Source organism: Myodes glareolus, chromosome 7, assembly GCF_982192425.1.
Source record: "Myodes glareolus chromosome 7, mMyoGla1.1, whole genome shotgun sequence".
In the NCBI taxonomy this organism is placed as follows: domain Eukaryota; kingdom Metazoa; phylum Chordata; class Mammalia; order Rodentia; family Cricetidae; genus Myodes; species Myodes glareolus.
In genome coordinates, this window is record NC_142032.1 from 98,274,123 (window position 1) to 98,293,714 (window position 19,592).

Here is a 19,592-nt window from a genome sequence, read left to right on the forward strand (position 1 = left end):
GTAAACTGCATAAAAGGCACTTTTTATGTACTATGAGACGTGTGATATGAGAGTTAATATTAAATAATTAAAATTGAGGTAAAAGGAAATTGCATTTGCCACTATCAGACCACCAAAATAGTTGGGATTATCTGGCAAATTATATCCCTAAAATTGGAGAACCTTATGAATTTATGTTAGTAATAAATTCTGACATGATGGAAAGACACAAATGTGTCTGTTTCTGGCATGGTGTGCTCCTGAGAAGGAACTTGCAGGCAGAAGCAGAGGCTGTCTTCCAGAGAAAGATGTAAAAATTGTCAAGTATTATATTTAGCCAGGGTTTGGTAAAAAATCAGAACCAATAGAATGAATACATATTAAATGGTGGTTCACGTGATACTGTCTGACTAGTCCAACAATGACTGTCTCAGACCAGAAGACTGAGTAAATGTGCTAATTCGTAAGGATGAACGTCTCAAGAAATCCAGTATGGTGCTAGGGGCCTAGAGGTCTTCTGGCTATTGATTTATATTAGAATCCTGAAGAAGTTGGTTCTAATATCAGCAAAGGAATGCCACGGCGACAGCAAAGGAAGAGGCAAACCTCCAGAAAGAATAAAGGCAGGCAGCAGAAGGCAAAACTTTGCTTCTCTCATGTTCTTTTATGTGGGCTGCCATCAGAAGGCTGTTGATCATTCCTAGGGTAGTTCTTAACAGGTTAACTTCTCTGATTAAGACAGTTCTTCAATACAGTGCCCAGTGACTTGCTTGCAGGTGATCTTACAGGAGAAACCAGGGCTAAGGCAATGATAGTCACTGGACCACACCTTGACCAGACTGCTTACTTATGAATCTCTTCCTTCTTTCTGTAAGGACGATAAAGATATGGTGAGAGGTCTCTGAATATCTTTATGCTTCTTCCCTATGTGCCCATATTGAATAAAACCCTTTTCTGTTTTTGTTATTAACTTGACTCCTTTTAGTTGGTTTACCATGAATAGGTGACAGAACCTGTCCCCCACACGGGCACACAGTGTGACAAAACAGTTAACACCATTGCTGAGCCTGCCTGCTTTCTATTTTAAAGCTCTGATTCTGAACATATGACTTACTTCCTCTTACCAACCACCTGCTCTTGCCAGCTTCTAAGACTGAAACCCAGGATTCTTGTTTTTGTTTTCTCTAAAAGTCCAATAAATATGTCTTTAAGTTTCTCCCTCAGGCCATTTTTAAGTTTTCAATGACAAGAATTTACACAAGGGACCCTGATTCTCATGACACAAGTACAAATATAAGCAAGAAATGAACAAATCCTCTCAACAGGAAGGAAAGGGGAGGTGCCTCCTCCTCAGGGGGAAATTCAGCCTCTGCCTCCCTGATGGTCAGCAGCCTGGCAGCCTCGAGGAAGGGGCATAACCTCCTCTCACTTCTCTCTGGGACAGCAGCCTGAAGACAGGAGCTTGGCTTCAAGAAGACAAGTAAGTGAAAAGGGGGAACGAGAGGACAGAAAAGTACAACAGACACAGAAGCTAGAGGAGAACGAGAAATGATGAAAATTATAGATACTCGTGGGACATGCTAGCGCCACATATGGGATTTTAACATTGCCATGCTACTAGAACCTAAAGCTTATATCAAAACCACATGTTAGTTCATGGCACCTCCAAAAATTAACAACAGAACAGAAATTAAATATTTAAACAGTGCTGTATTCTGAAAGCTGGGAGGTAAAATCTGCCTCCCCTCAGCCTTCTTTTGCTGGCTCTCAATATCTCTTTACCAGTTGTGTCACATGTTGGGAAGGGTCAGGGTCTTGTTGACCATGACTTCTTGGAAACACTGAAAATTTCCTTCTGTGGTGGTCACCATTATGTGAAGTGTGCACTGGTTACAGTCCAGTCTCTAAATCTCTCTCCTTGTCGTCTATGATCAGGAAGACAGCTGATTTCCTGGAGGGATAAGACCCTCTTAGAGGTGCCCTCTCCGCTGCTCCCTTGGTGATCTGGTGACCTGGGAGCAATGACCAACATATTTATTTTCTTTTTGGCCTGAAGATCCTCATTGATTTGACCCCCTACCTGTGGTTATTGAGCACCCAGACTGTCGGTTACAACAGCATGGAAGAATGAATAAAGTTAGTTGTACAACATTAAAATAAATCTTTCAAATAATTTTAAACAAATATTTATTCTTTTCAGATCTAGTTTCTTAATTAGAAAACACACAGTTATTCTGATAAAACATAAAATCCTCACCCTTTAGGAAGCTTTTATAAATCAATAATACTTTCATATTTACTTAATTGCGTCTATGGATTTGTGTGTGTGTGTGTGTGTGTGTGTGTGTGTGTGTGTGTGTGTTGGGGATATGTGTGCCAGGGCATACATGTGGAAGTTCAGGGGATAACTTGTGAAAGTCTGTTTCACCTAACACAGGAGTTCTGTGGACCAAACTCGGGTCCTTGGATGTCTTTGCCCACAGAATCATTTCACTGACTCAATATACCATTTCCAAATTTCAGCTTTTATAAGCCATTTTATGATACATGTTAACTTTCAGTTTTTCCATGTCTCTTTTTACTTATGAACAATCTTTTACCTTAAAATAAAATTTACAAATCAAATACCCTCTCATCTAAAATTATGCTTTTATTCTCCTTACTAAAATAAGCTTTGTGTTCATAAAATTTTATCTCTTTAATTTTACTTAATATCCCTTATATATATTTGAACTGACAAAAATTAGAAAACTCTTGCTTATTAACAAGATATATATATTTAAAATGGATGCATAGGAAGGTATATTTGAAACTCAAGCAAAACCCATTAGCAGTCTTGCAGACTTTTTCATTTTAGTCTTCTGTCTTTATGGTCTTAAATTGGCCAAGATAAGAAACTTGGGGAGAAAGCTGTTTTGTCTACTTTCTTTTAAGAGGGGAGAGCACAATCATGTAGCAAATAGTTTTTACATATTAAACTCACAATTCTTAGCTAATATTTATTGTTAAGATCTTGTTTAGTATCGCTACATGAATAACTTTTTAAAAGAAATATATTAAGTAAGCTTACCTATATAATTAATGTTAATGATGTGGGATTGTTTCCTCTGAAATTTCAATTGTAAAAAATAAAAAGTAACACAAACTTATCTGACAAATGTTTATGTAGGTGTATTTATCAATTTGTGTGTATCACAACCTTGATAAAAATCTTAAAATTATCATTTGTACATGGGAATTTTTTTGTGAAAAAATTCCATGCCAATTAATTTAATCAAAGAATTTACATGTATACCAAAGATATTGGAGTAACATAAAACATTTTATGTTTTCTTTTTTTTTCTTTTTTTTTTTTTGTTGTGAGAATTCATTGAACCAATAGTCTTTTGGATACCAGTCTATTAGGATGTGGTCTGAGGTACTATGTGTGGACTGATAAGTGCAGACAAGAAACTTGTACTCTCTCTTGGATGGTGGTCTGAGTTTTTGCATGCAGCTTCCAGCGCTGACAGAGTAAAGGATCACAGCTGTTTTCTTATTGTTCGTGTTCCCCAAATAAACAGTTGTTATCCTTTGTTCTGGGTTCTTGTGGCGTTCCTTAATTATGCCTACATCCTAGTGCCCAATGTCCATGTGGCCAGAATCCAAACGATTGGGTTCCACTTCTCCTCCCACTATGCCCCCCCTTAGCTTTCTGTCCTCCCCACAGTTCCCACGTGGCTTCCCCTGACCCCTGAGGCTGTTGTCACTCCCATACAACTCCTGCCTTGTGACTCCTGTGGCTTCCCTTGACTCCCGCTGTCCACGTGCACTTTTCCCCCTTTTTCTTTAACAAATATCCATTCAGTTTGGTTTTGAAGTTTTGTTTATAAATTCACAGGCTGGGCAACGTTGGGACAAGAAGACCTAAGCGTCAGTGTCCCTGGACCTCTCTGGCGGTACAACTGCAACACCTGCTGGTCAACATCATTATTATACTTTAAACCCTTATCCGATTGACCCAGTCAACAGAACAACACCTCCACCTGCTGGTCAATCTATATTATTACACCTACAACCATTTTCTGAGGATTTTAACTGAGGTAAGTTATTTGATAACTAAATATTAGATTGATCAATAAATCAATAAATAAATATCTTTTTTGAAATTTGAAAATTATTCTGAAGATAATGTCAGATAATATCACCATCCAGGAATTTATAAACCTATTTATTTCTACTATGGATGAAATTCTAGAGGAGTTATATGACCTACCTGGGACACATAGATTCTTAGCCATAGCTGCTATTCGTTTGATATTTTAAACTAATATATATATAGAACTAATATATTTTATATATATATATATATATATATATATATATATATATATATATATATATATATATGAAATATCCTTAAAAAGGAGGGGGGAATTGATGGGAATGGATAATGAATAGATTAGCATATTTACTATTAGTTATATTAGCAGGTAACTATTAGTTATAGACAATTTACATTGGTATAGATTCTTGTAGGTTTTACATACATAAAATTATCTTTATATTTCTAAGACAATATGTATATTTATATAAGTTTAAATTGCATTTGTTATGTTATATGTCTTCCTACTTCTGTTTATAATATCTGTGCACATATGCAAAGTTATTTTATCTTATTGTGTGTATGTATGTTTCTACCTCTGCTTAAGATATTTTGCAAATTGAAACAATTTAAGATATATATATATATATATCATATTGTACTATATGTTTCTACCTCTGATATACCTTACATTTATGAGGTCATTGTTCTCATTTGCTGTACATCTGTTTAAAGACTGTTTATTTTTATAATTTGAAGCCTTAGTCTTAAGGCTATATAGGTATTAAGAATTACAGGTCAATAGTCATCCATGTTTGTCACACTATTAGTTAGGCTAGTCAAGTTCTCTAGCACATAGATGTGCTCCACATAGATAGGTATCTTCAAGCACTTCAAAGACCTACAGAATGTGGCATTTAAATAACTCAGGATTCTATTGACATGAGATACAATTGCTCCCCACAGCACTGGTCTATTCCAAAGAGAATGGTGGATGCACTTGGAGCTTGTTTTCTTCTTAACAAGACTGGCCTGTGGGCAAGGAACTTCCCTTGCCTCAACTAATGACAATATGTGCACTGTTTAAACTGGACAAGCAAAAACAATTGCCAAACCTTGCCAACCTAAATTAGGACTGTCTTTTAAATTTTCCTGCTTCTGAAAATGGTGTGTCAAATACCCTAGGCCTTGGCCAAATTTGGTGATCTCAATGTTACAAATGAGACTTTGGGTGATTGCTCAGGAAGTCAGCTGTTTCCGTCATTTCTTACACCTTTTTTGAAATGGTTTGCTTTCACTTCCTTCTTACTCAGGCAATATTATTTACTCTCTCAGGTCTTTGATGGTGTTCAAGACTAGATAGTCATACCTACTTTCCTCTCATAACTTAACTAAGATATTTTTAGTGTAAGACTTAGACTCCTCAGGATAGAACAATTATTGAAATAATCTTTATTATTTGCTGATTACTTTAGACTGGACATTTAGCATGTGTTTCTTGCTTGATGTTGTTTATGTTGGTTGTAGTTCTTTTTTGTTTTTGCCTTTTCTTTCTCCTGGACAATACTTGATAATTGCATATAGTTTTGGATTAGATTTAGAACCCTCTTATTTAGACAAAAGGAGAAGGTGTTGTGGAATCATTCAGACAATAGCTTTTTGGAAACTGGCCCATTAGGCTGTGGTCTGAGGTAGAATGTGTAGGCTGATAAGTACAAACAGGGAGCATGCACACTCTCTTGGCTGGTGGTCTAAGTTTCTGTATGCAGCTCCTAGTACCCACAGAGGACTGTGGCAGCTCTCTTATTGTGAGTGTTCCCTAAACAAAAAGTTGTTATCCTTTATTCTGGGCTCTTGTGGACTTCTTTAGTTACATCTACATTTGACTATTTTTAAATCAATTAATTAGTAAAATTCAATTTATTGATTTTTGTGAAAATGCTTAGGAATATTAATATTTATGTAGTCATAAATTGATAGCTTAATAAAAATATTTTATGAATTAAAGAGTATTGTTCTAAATGAGCTATATCTTAAATAGAGTATTTTAGATATTTATTAGAGCTTTAAAAATAGAAATTATCTAAGTTTGTACTTAACCCACTGTTGTAATTTATAAAATGAACTTTAAAATATCACTTTCCTGGGTTTATAAGTAATAAGAGTAGCAAAGTAGTTTCAAAGTATTAGATTTAACAGTAGATATATAGATATAATCTGTGATTTTTTTGGATCCCATATTCTTCACTTAGTTCATTGTTTCAAAAACTATGTATACACCATGAATTTTTAAATATATATGGATGTTGATATGAAGATTTTCAGAACCATATGCGGGAGAAAATTAGCCTTTCCATTGTGGTAATGTTCTTGACCCTTGGTCTAAAGATACTTAATTCTATTTGCATATTATACATTTGGACCCTATTGTTTTCCACTGATTTTTTAAAAAGTCTCCATCAATGCCATGTGCCATTTATTGGTGTATCTTTTTCTATTAAGCCTTGAGATGTCAATATTCTACTTTTTTCCTTTAATATTATATGCTGGTTGTTCTGTACCTCTTGTTGTTTCATCTAAACTTTGTCTGGTTTACTATTCAGAAAGTAACTTGGTGGGGATTTTGATAAGGTTGTAGAGAATCTATAATGAACAAGCTGTAAAGAGCTAGTGGGATAGTTGCCATTAAGTGACAATGGAACTAGGTAGAACTCTAGAACTTGTACAATGCATTTGTATGGCTATGGCGAGCTTTTCAGGTAGGGTTGACATGTCAGACAGTGAGGAAGCCCCTGCTCTGAATAAGGGTGAGATTACCTATGGGGTAAACTGTTCTGTGAGGAAGTGGATGGAGGCAGCACACAGAGGGTCAGTCTTACTTTTCACAGTGATGGCTTCTACTGGTGTTGGCACCTGCTGACATTAGAGGCCAGCTCTTCAGCTCTTCACAATGGACTCAATTCCAGCAACTCCCCAAGGCTTTCAGCATTAGACTGAGAGTGCTTCCTGGGCTGGGAACTAGTTCTCAGTCTCTGGAGCATGTAGTTGAACATTGTCCAGGAGCCCTCTTCATATCACATGAGCCAATGTAATAAACTTATTCTTATAATTTAGCTGTACGTACATTCTGTTGATTCTTTTCATCTAGAGATCAATAGGGCAATTAGAATTTTAAAAGCATAAATTAAGGTATATGGCCTCATTACTTTACATACTCTTTAATCAGTTTCATCAGGATTTTACAGTCTTCTTCATATGTTTGTACATATTTTTATGTTTACATTGAATGTTTATTCTTGGTATTCATGTAAATAGTAATGTGCTTTCAATTTGAAATACTACTCACTTATTCCTTGTTTATATACAAGGAGCAATCTTTCTAATTTTAACTCATTATAAGGGAGATTTTCTTATATTCATGCTAGTTTAAGGAAGGTTTTATTTTCTACATACTAAGTGATATTATCTCTGAATAAAGGTAGTTTCTTTTCAGCTATTTCTTTCTTGTGTATGCATTTTAGTTGCTTTGTTTATCTTCTTTATTACCCAAGACTTCAGGTTGGCTATTGAATAAGAGTTATGACAATTGGATCCTTGCTTTGTTCCTGATCTTAATGCAAAAGCATCTGTTTTCTAATATTAAATATGTTACCTATATGCTTTTTGCATATTTTTTTACCAAATTGAAGTATTTTCCCCTATTTTCCTATTTGCTGAGATTTTTAAATCATGATTGGGAGTTTAATTATTTAAAATGCTCTTTTGTCTGATAGATATAATCATATAATTTTCTTTACTGTGCTTATAGGATATATGTTCATTGTTCTTTACTGTAAATCTAGTTTGCTTCCGCTAGATAAATCCCTGTTGTCCATGTTCAAAATTCTATTATATATTGTTGGATTTTAAATAATATTTTTTCTGGGAAATAAGAGATATTTGTTTTCAGATTATCTTTCCTGTCATGTCTTAATCAGAATTTAGAAGTAAGGTATCAATGACCTCAGAGAATCAATTAGGAAGTATGTATTTATTTTTAGGGAGAAATTATTTTCAATCTGGTGTAATATCTTCTTGCATATGTCACATATTTCATGGGTGTAATCTAGGTCAAGTGTTTCCTTTTAGAAAGTTTACTCATTGTTGATAAATATAAAACTTTATAAGGGTGAATTCATAAAATAATTTCTTTTTTCATTTTTGTTATGGAGATTAAATCTGGACTCACATACATTCAAGATCATGCTGCAATGTTGAGATCATTGCAGACTATATCTAATCATTCTTGAATGATCTTTATCCTGTTCTTCTATACTAACAATTTAGTGATGTTATTTGCCTCATCATAAGATTGGTCTTACATCTGGCTTCCAACAGCTCATTCCTCATTTCTGCCAGGGATGAAGTACAGAGATGGTGTACTACATACAACACACATTTGTCTAACATTGTCTGAATCGTAACAACTCAGTTCATCTCCGAAAAGATACAGATATTCTCGTAGTTCTGCTCTTAGTCAGGGTCCTCAGCAAAACTGCCCACAGCCCTGTATGGGCTGTAATGTAGTTTTGATTCCTCATGTGCTTCCAAATTCTTTCCAACACGTATTTGTCATGCTGCTTCCATATCATCAGGTGATTATTGTGACACTTCATCTCCCAGGTGTTTATCCTGACACTTCATCTCCCAGGTGTTTATCCTGACACTTCATCTCCCAGGTGTTTATCCTGACACTTCATCTCCCAGGTGTTTATCATGACACTTCATCTCCCAGGTGTTTATCCTGACACTTCATCTCTCAGGTATTGTCCTAACAGTTCAGCTCTACTCACCAATTTCTGTCTTCTTCAATCAGTTTTTTAACAGACACACCAAAAATAAAAATTTACAACAAAAACAATTTAAGCCTCACCATTCTGGATTCCGAGAAATCAAAAATCAGCACACAGGCACCTAGAGTGAGCCTTCTTTTGTCTTTTTCACACAGAAGAAATACAAAGAGTAGAAAAGCAGTTGAACTCACCATTTAATAATGATGTTAATCTCATGTTTCTGAGATGAAGATTTATTGGTGAGCAGAGGGAAGTCAGGAGAAAAATGTCATGTATGTAATATAATCTCTATGCATGAGATCAGTAACCACAAAACTAGGTCTCACAAGGAAACTAAACCAAAAACATGTCTAACATTCTTATCTACATTCAATATTACAAATAAATTAAATGGTTTTATTGTGTCACCCTAATAAAAAATAACATGCAAACAAATTAACTCATCAACTATCCTCTGCAACTGATAAGAGGTACACAATTAAAAAGCCTGTTCAATTTAACTCTTACTTAAGAAACTCCCAGTAACTCTCTACTGTGTAACTTTGAGAACAAATTCTACTTTGTTTGGTATTCAGGGTTTGTTCTGTATGTCTGACATCTTTTTTATGGAGATGAGAACTTAAAAACACTGATAGAAAACACTCTGTGTGTTCTTTCTCTTCTTCATATTTCCAAATTCCTCACCACGGGCAGTACATATCAGTACAATATATAGGAAAAGAAGCTTTACAAAGTAAAACATATGCACCCTAATAATGTTGAATTATAATTGATTTAAAAATGAATCTTGAAGAGTAGAAAAGAAACAAGTATCAGAAGTGATGCCTGTTATAGCCATTACAATAAATGCATATAGATGCAAAATATAATGAAAATCTCATAGGAATGCAAAGAAAACAAGTATAAAGAGAGATTGGAGAAGTCATTTAAAAGTCATTTAAATTTATATTAAGTAGAAGAAAGATAAATATAATAATAGTTAGTTAATATGAGGGTGCCTCTGAATAGGACAGGAATATAGGAAAATTAGAAACTTAAGTAATATATGCAATTGAAGCAAATACAGTCTCCTTTGTCTTATGCATAAATGCACTGAGGTGTGTGTGTGTGTGTGTGTGTGTGTGTGTGTGTAGAGGTGTGAGAATAACTCCATAAAATGAGTTGGGTAGAGTAGTGGATTAGAATATGCATATATAAATATGGCTGGTACCAGTACATTGGGAGCTGTTTAATACATCAAAGAGCAAAATGAGAAGTCACAAATAAATAAGCATCAACCAAGGTAAAGGTGTGTTTAGAATCATGGGAGACAAAACCAATATTGTATGATTTAAGATGCAGTGACAAAAATTATGAATGGCAAGAGTAGATATGCTTCACAGAAACCAATTCAGAAAAGCTAAAGAACTGTTGAAAAAGTCGTGTTTTAGAAATGAAAAATCAACTAGCATATTTTTGCATTTGAGCCATTGTTTTGCTCCTTTTTATACCCTGGAGGAGGAAGTGCTATAAAGCAGTGTATTACAAGGTACGTCACAATAACAATTAGATACATTAGCAACATTTAGTTCAAATGTGGACAATAATGTGACAAACTTACTAGTGAAAACACAACTTCACAATTAAAAGCAAAGATGAGAAGTTCCTGCAGACTTATAGACTCAGGACATTCATTCTGTTAGCCAAGAAACTAACACTACAAAAGAATCGGGCATCGATTAACTTAGTACCTGTTCTTCACACAGCCATGAACACAGCAAAGAAGTTTCCTGAAAAGTCTCAGCCCAGACACAGAAAACAGCAAGATCTTCAGGAGATGCTGACAGAAGTGGGTTTGTCTGTTGACTACTGGCTACCTAGGCTTCGGAAAGATCTGGGTGTGACCTGTGTCCAGGCCCTACAACACTTGGAAGAAAAAGACCTCCAGAAGTTGAAGTCCCAGACACAACACACATGGGAGCAACGGGCTCTGAAAAAGTTGCTTGACCTCTCACAGCCAAACAGTGCTGCAGAGTTCCAGGAGAGTCCTGGGGAGATGATAAGGAACAGACAGCAGCAGGCAGAACAGGCACTGCAGGAACTGAGGGCCTTGCAGTCAGAAGGGAAACACAGACAGGAAGACGAAGTGAGGAGGAAAGAATCAGAGCTGAGGCAAGCAATGGAGATCCCCGAAGAGTGCTGGCCAGGACCGGAAGTACCCCTCAAAGATGTCACTGAAACAATGGTGAGACATCTCAAGGATATGGATCCCAAACTTCCCCACAGTGGAAACCTCCCAGAGAGAGACCTGGTAAGATGGGCATCTGGAGGACTGGCTCTCCAGGGAATTTATAAGACAAGCAAACACGGGGACCTGGTAGTGAAAAGAGAAGAGCTACTCAGGGTCCCCAAGGAATTCTTCCTCTTTGGACCTGAGCAAGGAAAACGGATGGAAACAAGAGAATTCACATCATCTCAAGCAGAATCCCTGTTCACCAAGACTGTGGAAAAGCTGGGATTTGGAGCAATGGCATCAGCCACAGGTGGATGCTGGGGATTTAGTCTGGAAAGTGGTAGAGATCAAAGCAAACATTCAGAATCTAAGGACACACACCAGTCATATTCAGAGCAGTCTTATTTCTGTTCAGCAAAGTTCAGTTATGTGCCCCTGGCCTCCTTTCACTTTCGAAGTGATCAGCTTCAGCTCTCCCCTGCTGCTCTAAAGGAACTGAAAACCATTGAGGAACAACTGGAACACACTGATGGACCAGACAGATTCTTCTTACTTAGAAACAGGATTGAAAACTTCTTTAATAGGTTTGGCTCTCATGCTAATCAAGGCCCTCTACACCTTGGGGGAATCTACTGCTGGAAGGCCATTTCAGAGGGTTTCAACAGTGACCAGCTGGGTCATGTGAAGCAGCAGACAGCAGAGGCCTTGGATCGATACATAAGAGGGAGTTCCAGCGGCTGTGGGATTAAAGTTGTTGGAAGGGCGAAAGCATCACACTCACATTATGTAAGATCGTGCCAGAATGTAGCTAATGAAAAGTTCCAATTCAATGTTCAATTATCTGTGGCCCAGATAGGTGGACCAGTGGAAACAAATGGAATTGTTCACTGGACAGCTGGTCTTCTTGCCAGCAACAAAACCTGGTCTATCATTGACCAGGAACTTCATTTGGTACCTGTTTGGGACATCATCCTTAGCAGCCACAGAAGTGATTTTAAGAACCCACTTCAATTGGCTAAATGTCTAAATGAAAACTACACTGTCCTGACTGGCCTTGCTGTTCAAATCCAAGATGATGAATATTTGTGCAGTCTTGGGCAAGAAATTAGACTTTTCCAAAAGAATATGAATTTCCAAGAAGCTTCTGATTATGAGAGGAAACTTAAGAGACTGATAGATTCCATGAAAGCCTTAAGTCAAAAAATCACAAGTTATAACATTTGGACTTATATGTTTTTTACAGATTGGCAACTGCAGAATCTTCTAATTAGCACAATCAACTTTCTCAAAGAAACAGCTGCTTATGTAACCCACTTTATTAATGCTCAAGTGTGTAGATTTCTAGGACCTTGTGTTTACAAAGTGACAAACTTCCCACAAGTGTCATCTACTATGGAGTGTATCTACCAGTCAGAGACAAAGGAAGAAAAGGTCAAAATCATCTCCTTTGCTCAATTCCTTAAGACTTTAAAGCAAATTAAAAAGAAACTAGTAGAAGTGAATATGAAAAACAAATCTTCACAAACAGTGGAAGAGGCTCAAAGAAAAGCTACATGTGACATCACCACAGCTCTGAGATCCTTTTTGAACTTTCTCAGAGAATCAGAGCAGCCCGACATACAGCTGTTACTGCACTCCATTGCAGCTGGTGCAGGCTATCGGCTGGAAGACAATGCTCTTCAGCCTCTTCTTGGGAGTGCAGAGTTAAACTTCCTCTTGGATGAAATACAAACTTCCCAACAGAAATACCAAGAGCTTAAAAATGTCTGTAATTACAGGGCCCAGGCATTCCTGGTGCTCACAGCTCTGAGAGCCACAGTTGGAAGCACAGATATTTCCACAGGTGAGAAAAGAAAGCGTTTGGTATTAGTAAGACAACATATAGGACAACTGTTGTCTGAAGAAGTTGTAAATATCCTCTCAAAACATGGAGCACACCATGATTGGGAAAATCTTGAGAATGATTTGAGATTACTCATTTATGGGGACTATAAAGACATTAGCCCTTCTTTGCGTATGGACATAGTGAAAGAAAAATTGCAAAGTCTTCGTAATGAAATTAAAGAGTCTTATAAACAACAACGTATTGAAAACAATAAAAAGGGAGTGATGGACAATGAATCTTTCATACACTTACTCCAACGTCTAGGTCTAGAACATCACTATCCAAAAAAGATGAGCAAAGCTGATTTCCACCAGATCTACAAGATGTCTGACAAGTCTGAGCCAAGATCTGAACAGGAACTCCCATTCTATTTCCTGCAAAAACTACTGATGCTGGATTGCAGGCTGAGACAACTGATCTTCAAGGATGATGGAAACACAGAACACCAGGTCTCTAAATGCTCCTACAATCAGGATAATGAGGCTTTTGATCCATATGAAGAGTTATTTGAATAGACTGAAGATATTGTAAAGTCATCAGCAAAAATGTCCTGGCCATGCATTCACCCAATGGACATCCAGATGGCCATTTTCCACTGTGCAGATGATCTTTCCAGGCAATACATTTTGTCCAAACTTTCCATTTGTCAGTTTGCACTCCCCCTTGTGGTGCCAAATCCCAACACTTCTCATATGGAATTTTCTCTGTGGTCTCTCAGACAAATCAGGAGAAGTTGGCAAGAGTCAAGTAAATCACCACAAAATAAGAGCTACAGTCACAGGAATCAGCAGATGTGCTGTGTTTCTACACCCATTGTGTCCTTCATTAGAGTTGGAAAAGGCTTCTCTGCTTCCAAATCTCAGATCATGAACTCTCTTCTCAGTAAACGTAAACATGATGTGTTTTTTCACAGGCACTGCAGAGGAAGTAGCAAAGATTGTCTCCTGATGGAAGGAGTGGTGGAAATCTCCTGGTTCTATCCTGGGGGTCAAAATGAGGACATATTTGATAAGTGTGTGGCCTTCACCAATCTTCATGGAGATGCCAAGGACCATAGGCAACAACTCAGCTTCCTGCAGGAAATCTCTTCTGTCATTGTGGTCCTCATGTCAGCTTCTGATGAAAACAAAGAAAACCAGAATCTTGTCAGACACTTGTGTCAGTCATCAATACCTCTAGTGTGCTTGTTGGATGATAAAAAAAATGTCTTGGCCAACAGTTCTGGTAGAAGAGTAAGAATTGGCATCAGGAATAGAAATGAGGCAGAATTAACTGAGGAACTCACAAATGCCATTAAACATTTACTAGAGGTCTCTGATACTTCTCTTAGCTTAGAAGACTGTTCACAGATAGCTGGAAGACAAGGATTCCTGGTTGATGAAGACCAGAGACTCTGCAAGGATGCCAAAGAAAAGGCTGAGATTATAATGGCCCTACTAGCAAAGCAGACATTATCAAAGATAAAGGAAAACCTACTACCTCTTCAGGGACAACTGTGGCATACTTGGTGTAAGAAGGACAAAGAACTCTATCATCTGAGAGAAAAGGGAAATCGGAGTATTGAACAACATAAAAGTGATATAGATATTCAGAAACAAAAAATACGATATGAACAATTAGAGAAAGCCTTTCCTCTCAATGATGTAATGCGTTCTTTTCTTACAATCCTTCAAGAACATGATGAAGCTCCTGCTAAACATTACATCTTGCACTGGCTGGGTCATTTTTTACACAACTTGACCAAAGGACATTTGGAAAAATTACAGCAGAAACAAAGATCTTTGTGGTCAATGGTACAAACAGAAAAACATAAGAAATATAAAAGTAACTCCCTGACAACCTGGCAGAATCAGATAGAAGCCATCTCCACAGAGATTCATGATTGTACTTTTGGAACTGAGCATCTTCTCAGAGAAGTTGGCCAGATTTATGAAGCTCTGGAAGAAACTGCTTGCACTAGAGATAAAAGTTTTTTCTCTCTCCCCCAGATTGCTGCAGACCTGATGATTTCTGGTCTTCCCATTGAGCTAATGGATGGGGATGCTTCATATGTGCCTCTAAAGTGGGTGGCAGCTGTTTTTGAGAAGATCTCAGAGAAACTTGGAGACAAAAGGCTGTTTGTTCTCTCTGTTCTGGGACTGCAGAGCTCAGGGAAGTCTACTCTGCTGAATGCCCTATTCGGGTTGCAGTTCACAGTCAGTGTGGGTCGGTGCACTAGGGGGGCCTATATGCAACTTCTCAAGGTAAATGAGACATTCACAAAGGAACTTGGCTTTGATTATATTCTAGCAGTAGACACAGAAGGACTTCGGGCTCCAGAACTCAAAAACAAATCCCAGAATCGGGACAATGAGTTGGCAACATTCGTCATTGGCCTTGGAAACTTGACTCTGATAAATATTTTTGGGGAGAATCCATCAGAGATGCAGGATATCCTACAAATAGTTGTCCAGGCCTTTCTAAGGATGAAACAAGTGAAAATCTCCCCGAGTTGCATCTTTGTCCATCAGAATGTGGGAGAAGTTACAGCTAAAGACCAAACTGTGGAAGGCCGAAGGAGACTGGAGCAGAGACTGGATGAAATGACAGCATTAGCTGCTGAACAGGAAGAGTGCTCAGACATAACTCGCTTCAGTGATGTAATTAAATTTGATGCCAATAGTCATGTCTACTACTTCGCCCACCTTTGGGATGGCAACCCCCCAATGGCACCTCCTAATCCTCACTATAGCCACAATGTCCAGGAGTTGAAGGCTGGTATTCTTAGGACTGCCCAGCAGGAATCCAAGGGAAGGATCATGAAGATCTCAGATGTAAAATTCAGAGTTCAGGATTTGTGGAAAGCCCTGGTCAGTGAGAACTTCATTTTCAGTTTCAGAAACACCCAAGAGGTCATAGCCATGAATAAACTGGAAACCATGTATAACCAATGGACCTGGGAGCTGAGGAGTCATGTGCTGGATTTACAAATTCAGCTGTACAATCAGATTCATAATGGGAAAATCCTGACTCTCACAACTAATGCACTGGAGGGTCCAGTCAGTACAAAATATGAAACCATCATGCAAGAATTTGACAGGTATTTTGAAGAAAACCCAGACAGTGAAATATTAGTTCAATGGAAAGCAAACTTTGAACATAAGCTACTAATGCTTAAAGACACACTTATTTCAGACACCAGAAGGAAAGGCAATGAACTTATTGGTCTTAAACAAAGCCAAGAAAGACTAGATAACCAAAAGTCACAATATGAAAATGAACTGTTAGAGAGGAGCCGACAGTTGGCTTTGAGTGTAAAGGGTAAAGAATTCAGTGATGAAGAGTTGCGTGAGAAATTCGACCAACTTTGGACAAATTGGATCTCCAATGTGTCTTTGACTGCACCTCCTGTCAAAGAGCCTGACATTGATTTGGATGCTGAAAATATCCTTTTGGAATATTTCAAGAAAGAGAAAAACATAGTGGAAAGACTGAAAGTGAAGTCAGGAGAGATGTTTGAAATCAATTATTCCAAACATGTCCAAATGAAAAAAAAAGTATTATATTTCCAAGGAGTTTAGAAGTCTATCATCAAGAGTCTATTAGTAAGACTACTAATAACATTTATTCAAGAAATAATGAAACAATAACAAACATTTGGAAGCAAAAGCGTGATTACAGTCAGAGTGATTTTCATGAAATCCTGAGGATAATAGAAAATGAAGTGAAATCTGTTCCCCCTGAGGAAGAATACACATTTACCAGAGACTACACCATTGACTTATCCTTGTGCTTATTCCAAAGAGCATCTAAGAGTTTCAAGGAAATGCACAAGGCATTCAAGAGAGAAAATGATCCTGTGAACTATCTGGAGAGAAAGAAAGATGGTTTCTTCATGAGTTTTAAGATCTCCTGCCAAGGTGCCACCTCCATCACATCCTTTGTTGAATTTCTGTGGATCAAGCTCACTCCTGCTATCTCTGCCACCATATGGGAAATGATGGGTCCTAAAGTAGCTGGGGACATGCGAGCCACCTGCCCTGCATTCAATGGCAACAGGGCTAACCTGGAAAAGCATATTCTCTACTCTCTCGCTGAAGAAGAAAACTTTGATAAGTATTGGCAATACATTCATTATCCAGAATCCTTTTTTAAGGGTTATATCAGTGATCACATTAGAAGATACTGTTTTGAAAAAGGAGGTGAAAAAATAAAGACCTTTTTAAAAATAAGTTTAGATGACATCAAGAATGCCATCCTCTCTGCCATTAATGAGGCAACAGCAGAAGCTAAAGATGAAAACAGCACTGCTACTGACTGGTTGGATTTGTTCTGTGATCATCTAGGGAGCAATCTGATCTTTCCAAGAAGAGAGCTGATAAGCATCGAGCACCAGGAAATAAAGGATACTGAGTTTCTCAAAGGAACCATGAGTGCAGCTTTGGATTCTGCACTGAGGAAAGTCAAAGATGACTGCTCAAGTAAGCCCATAGATGAAATGGTTCCTGACATTGAGAAAATTCTCTCTGATCATCTCTGTGGCTGCTGGAAGCAGTGTCCTTTTTGTAAAGCAATTTGTACAAACACCATTCCCCAACATGAGGGAGACCACAGTGTGCCATTCCACCGTCCTCAGGCTGTAAATGGATGGCATTATCATAAAACAGACTACTTTGCCACTGAGTGCTGTACTACTTGTGTGGCAAGTGATCGTTCATTTATTTTACATGACCTCCAAATATTTCCATATAAGAAATATCGAGAAGCAGGAGGCAATTTTGCCACGTGGAGCATCACCCCAGACTCATCTGCTCAGCCATATTGGAAATGGTTTGTCTGTCGCTTCAGATCAGAGCTAGAAGAGAAAAACGGGAAAAAATTTAAAAAATTGGGTACTATTCCAGATTCATGGGCCAAAATCACAAAGCAGGAAGTGCTTGATGATTTGAAAAATAACATTTGCCACAAATAGGACACTAGCAGTGCTATAATAGTTTCACATTATCCAAGGGAGTCTAATATTGATTTACATCACATCTTCATTCTTCTGCCTTATAAACTAAGTTAAAAAAAATCACTTAGCATTTCAAAATTTGAAAATTTTCTATTAAAATAACTTTATTTCTCTCAGACTTTTATTTCTTGCTTTATATATAATGTGCTAAATATGATAATTATTTTGGCTTGTTGACTTTGATTTCTATTTTTTGGGTTGGGGGTGTTGTGATTTTCATGTATTTCTCATTTTTCCTGTTTTGTGTGCTTGTTTGAAAGAGAGAGATAAAAACTTGTGTAGATAGGGAAATGGGGAGGACTGGCAAAGAATTTGGGAAGGTGGAAAACATGACCAAAATACAGTGTATGAACAAGGTTTTCAATAAAATAAAGACTATCGAACAATTAAAAACCTCGTTTGCATATCTGTCCAAGAATGTATCATTCCCAGATTACATTATGATGGTGAGGTAATCAAGGCTTATGTGTAACAGTGATTGTCAGTTTAACTCCAGGTCACCAGTGAAAGGTATTTTTTAGGTTAGATCAGTCTGTGCTCATGAAGGATGATAAGGAAGAGATTAATGAAGGTAGGAAGACCTTCCCTAACTGGGCAGCCCCATTTCCTGGCCTGCAGTCCCAGACTGTATATAAAGGAAAGAGTTACCTGAGCACCAATCATTCTCTGATCTCTGCTTGTTGACCAGTCATGAGGTAAGACCATCTGGCTCAAGTTCCAGCCTCTGTAATTTCTCCCAACCTGAATTTAATCTGTGAGCTGGAATTCTGCTTAAACTGATTTTGTTCCAGTAAGGTGTAATGTTTTATAATTATATGAGACAATTTCCTGCTCCTGGGATAAAATACTGTAACTAGAAGCTAGTTGCAGAAGAAAATGATTGTTTTGGATGAGGTTCTAGAGGTCTAAATTTCACCACTATGGGGGAACACAACAAGAAGTAGGAGCAAGAAGCTAAGAGATCACATCTCAACAGTATATGGGAAACAGATAGCAAATTGTAAGCCAATGGGGCTACAGACTACCAAACCTTATTCCACTGTTATACTTCCTACAGCAAATGTGCATAGGCTGTGAAGAAACAAGGTATTTCTTAGAATTTTCACATCTACCTAAACAGTGGCACCAACTAGGTACCAAATGCTGAAATAAATAAGCTTATGGGCCATTTCTCATTCAAATCATAGTTTCCAATCGTGACCCCAAAAGGATATACCATAAAGCAAAACACATTTAGTTCAACATAAAAATTCCTGTAGTATTTGATAGTCTCAACATTGATTAAACTACAAAGTCTAAGTAAATATGAGACTTCAAACTCTTAACTTTGTCTTTAATAAATAATAATAAAAATTTATAAAAATTTATATATTTCAAATAATGGCACAGAATTATGCTACCAGTTCAAAATGGAGAATAAAGGGTAATAAGAGTGGAGCAAAGCAATCAGGGAAAACACCAAATCCTGTTGCTCTGTCTCTGGTGTATTGAGGCTTCATTCTCGAAGGCTCCAGACCTCCATCTTGGCTGTATGTATCATCCAGTTCTTGCTTATATCTGTTCCACTCTCTGTATGCACAGCCCCTGGCAGATGCCTCACACCTTGG

General features: G+C 37.5%; 1 protein-coding gene across 1 annotated transcript; it reads left to right on the forward strand.

The window, feature by feature from the left end:
• The first annotated feature begins 1,108 nt into the window (after positions 1-1,108).
• On the forward strand, positions 1,109-18,378 carry LOC125395233 (interferon-induced very large GTPase 1-like). Its single transcript, XM_048426540.3, is given in 4 exon segments — positions 1,109-1,459; positions 3,860-4,061; positions 10,641-16,526; positions 16,529-18,378. Coding segments are annotated over 2 exon segments (7,299 nt in total). The 5' UTR covers positions 1,109-1,459; positions 3,860-4,061; positions 10,641-10,642; the 3' UTR covers positions 17,944-18,378.
• Positions 18,379-19,592: the final 1,214 nt, after the last annotated feature.